Source organism: Verticillium nonalfalfae (assembly GCF_003724135.2).
Source record: "Verticillium nonalfalfae strain VnAa140/NRRL 66861 chromosome Unknown scaffold_310, whole genome shotgun sequence".
Taxonomy (NCBI): domain Eukaryota; kingdom Fungi; phylum Ascomycota; class Sordariomycetes; order Glomerellales; family Plectosphaerellaceae; genus Verticillium; species Verticillium nonalfalfae.
Genome location: NW_021167535.1, coordinates 5,740 through 6,813, shown reverse-complemented (window position 1 = coordinate 6,813; position 1,074 = coordinate 5,740). Strand labels below are relative to the sequence as shown.

The 1,074-nt window shown below is 54.2% G+C and overlaps 1 protein-coding gene across 1 annotated transcript; it reads right to left on the bottom strand.

Annotated features, from left to right (window-relative positions):
- Positions 1-432: 432 nt before the first annotated feature.
- On the bottom strand, positions 433-655 carry D7B24_005284 (uncharacterized protein; the record flags this gene model as incomplete). The annotated part of the gene is made up of 1 exon (XM_028639443.1): positions 433-655. A coding segment is annotated over one exon (223 nt), but the record flags the coding sequence as incomplete, so codon positions are not given.
- Between the last annotated feature and the right edge of the window lie 419 nt (positions 656-1,074).

Below are 1,074 nucleotides of genomic sequence, written 5' to 3'. Positions count from 1 at the left end.
CTGGAATTGCGGGCTACCCGGGAATTGGGAATCTGGAGAACGGATTTTGGGTAGTTGGCTGCAAGACGGCCAAGTCAGACACCTGGGAGCTACCCGGGAATTGGGAGCTACCCTGGAATTGCGGGCTACCCGGGAATTGGGAGCTACCCGGGAATTGGGAGGTGCTACCCGGGAATTGGGGGACGAATTCGCCGATTCCTCCACCACCTGGCCGTTTCACGCTATCTTTTCTAGTGTACTGGAAAGAGCGTATCGTCTTTAGTATATTTGACCATTGAAAATATTATATGTACTTTAGTATTATTTGTTTTAGGTCTCGAAAGTCTGCTTATCATGTAATGATATTCTTGTTGGGTTTCTGGTGAGAAGTCGTATTGCTCCGCAAAAACGGTAGAACGCTAAAAGAAATGCATCGCAACCGAACAAGCATACTCGGATTACCCCATAACCGGTCGTGCATCGCCGCAGCAGCGTTGTGGCGGCCGTAGTAGTGGAATTGAGGTTGTGGCGAGCTACCCGGGAATTGGGGGCTACCCGGGAATTGGGCAACATCGAGGCGCCGACGACCCTCGGAACGGCGCAGGGCGGCTGCAGCCCACTGGGGCGTGCGTGGGCACCTGTGGCCGTTTGGCAGAGTTGGTTCCGTGTGAGCCATGAAAAAAGTTGTCAAAATCCGTTCTCCAAATTTTCCCATAGTCAGAGTGGGGCCCTCACCAAAAAAGATCAACGACTTTCGGCTGCAGCGGCGTGCCCACCAAAAACAGGACCCAGGGTATGTAAGAAGGGGAAAGCGAAAGCAGAACCCGGGCGGGCGCCTCAGTGCGTCTTTCAGTAATGAGAATCCGCCGAACACTGTTCCATATCATATCGAACGCTATTTAGTGCCCCTGTTACGAGCCTACCGGTTCAAGGGGCTACCGAGCAGCGTTCAACCTCCACGGAGGTAGCCGCCCAGGCGGTCTACCAAACTGGAGTTGCCTTACGGCGCTGAGAGGTTCGCCTCTACAGCGACGCAAGATGGGCTCTGTGGGTGACTGGCCGTTGGCCAAACCTACTTCTAGAGCAGCGGGAGAC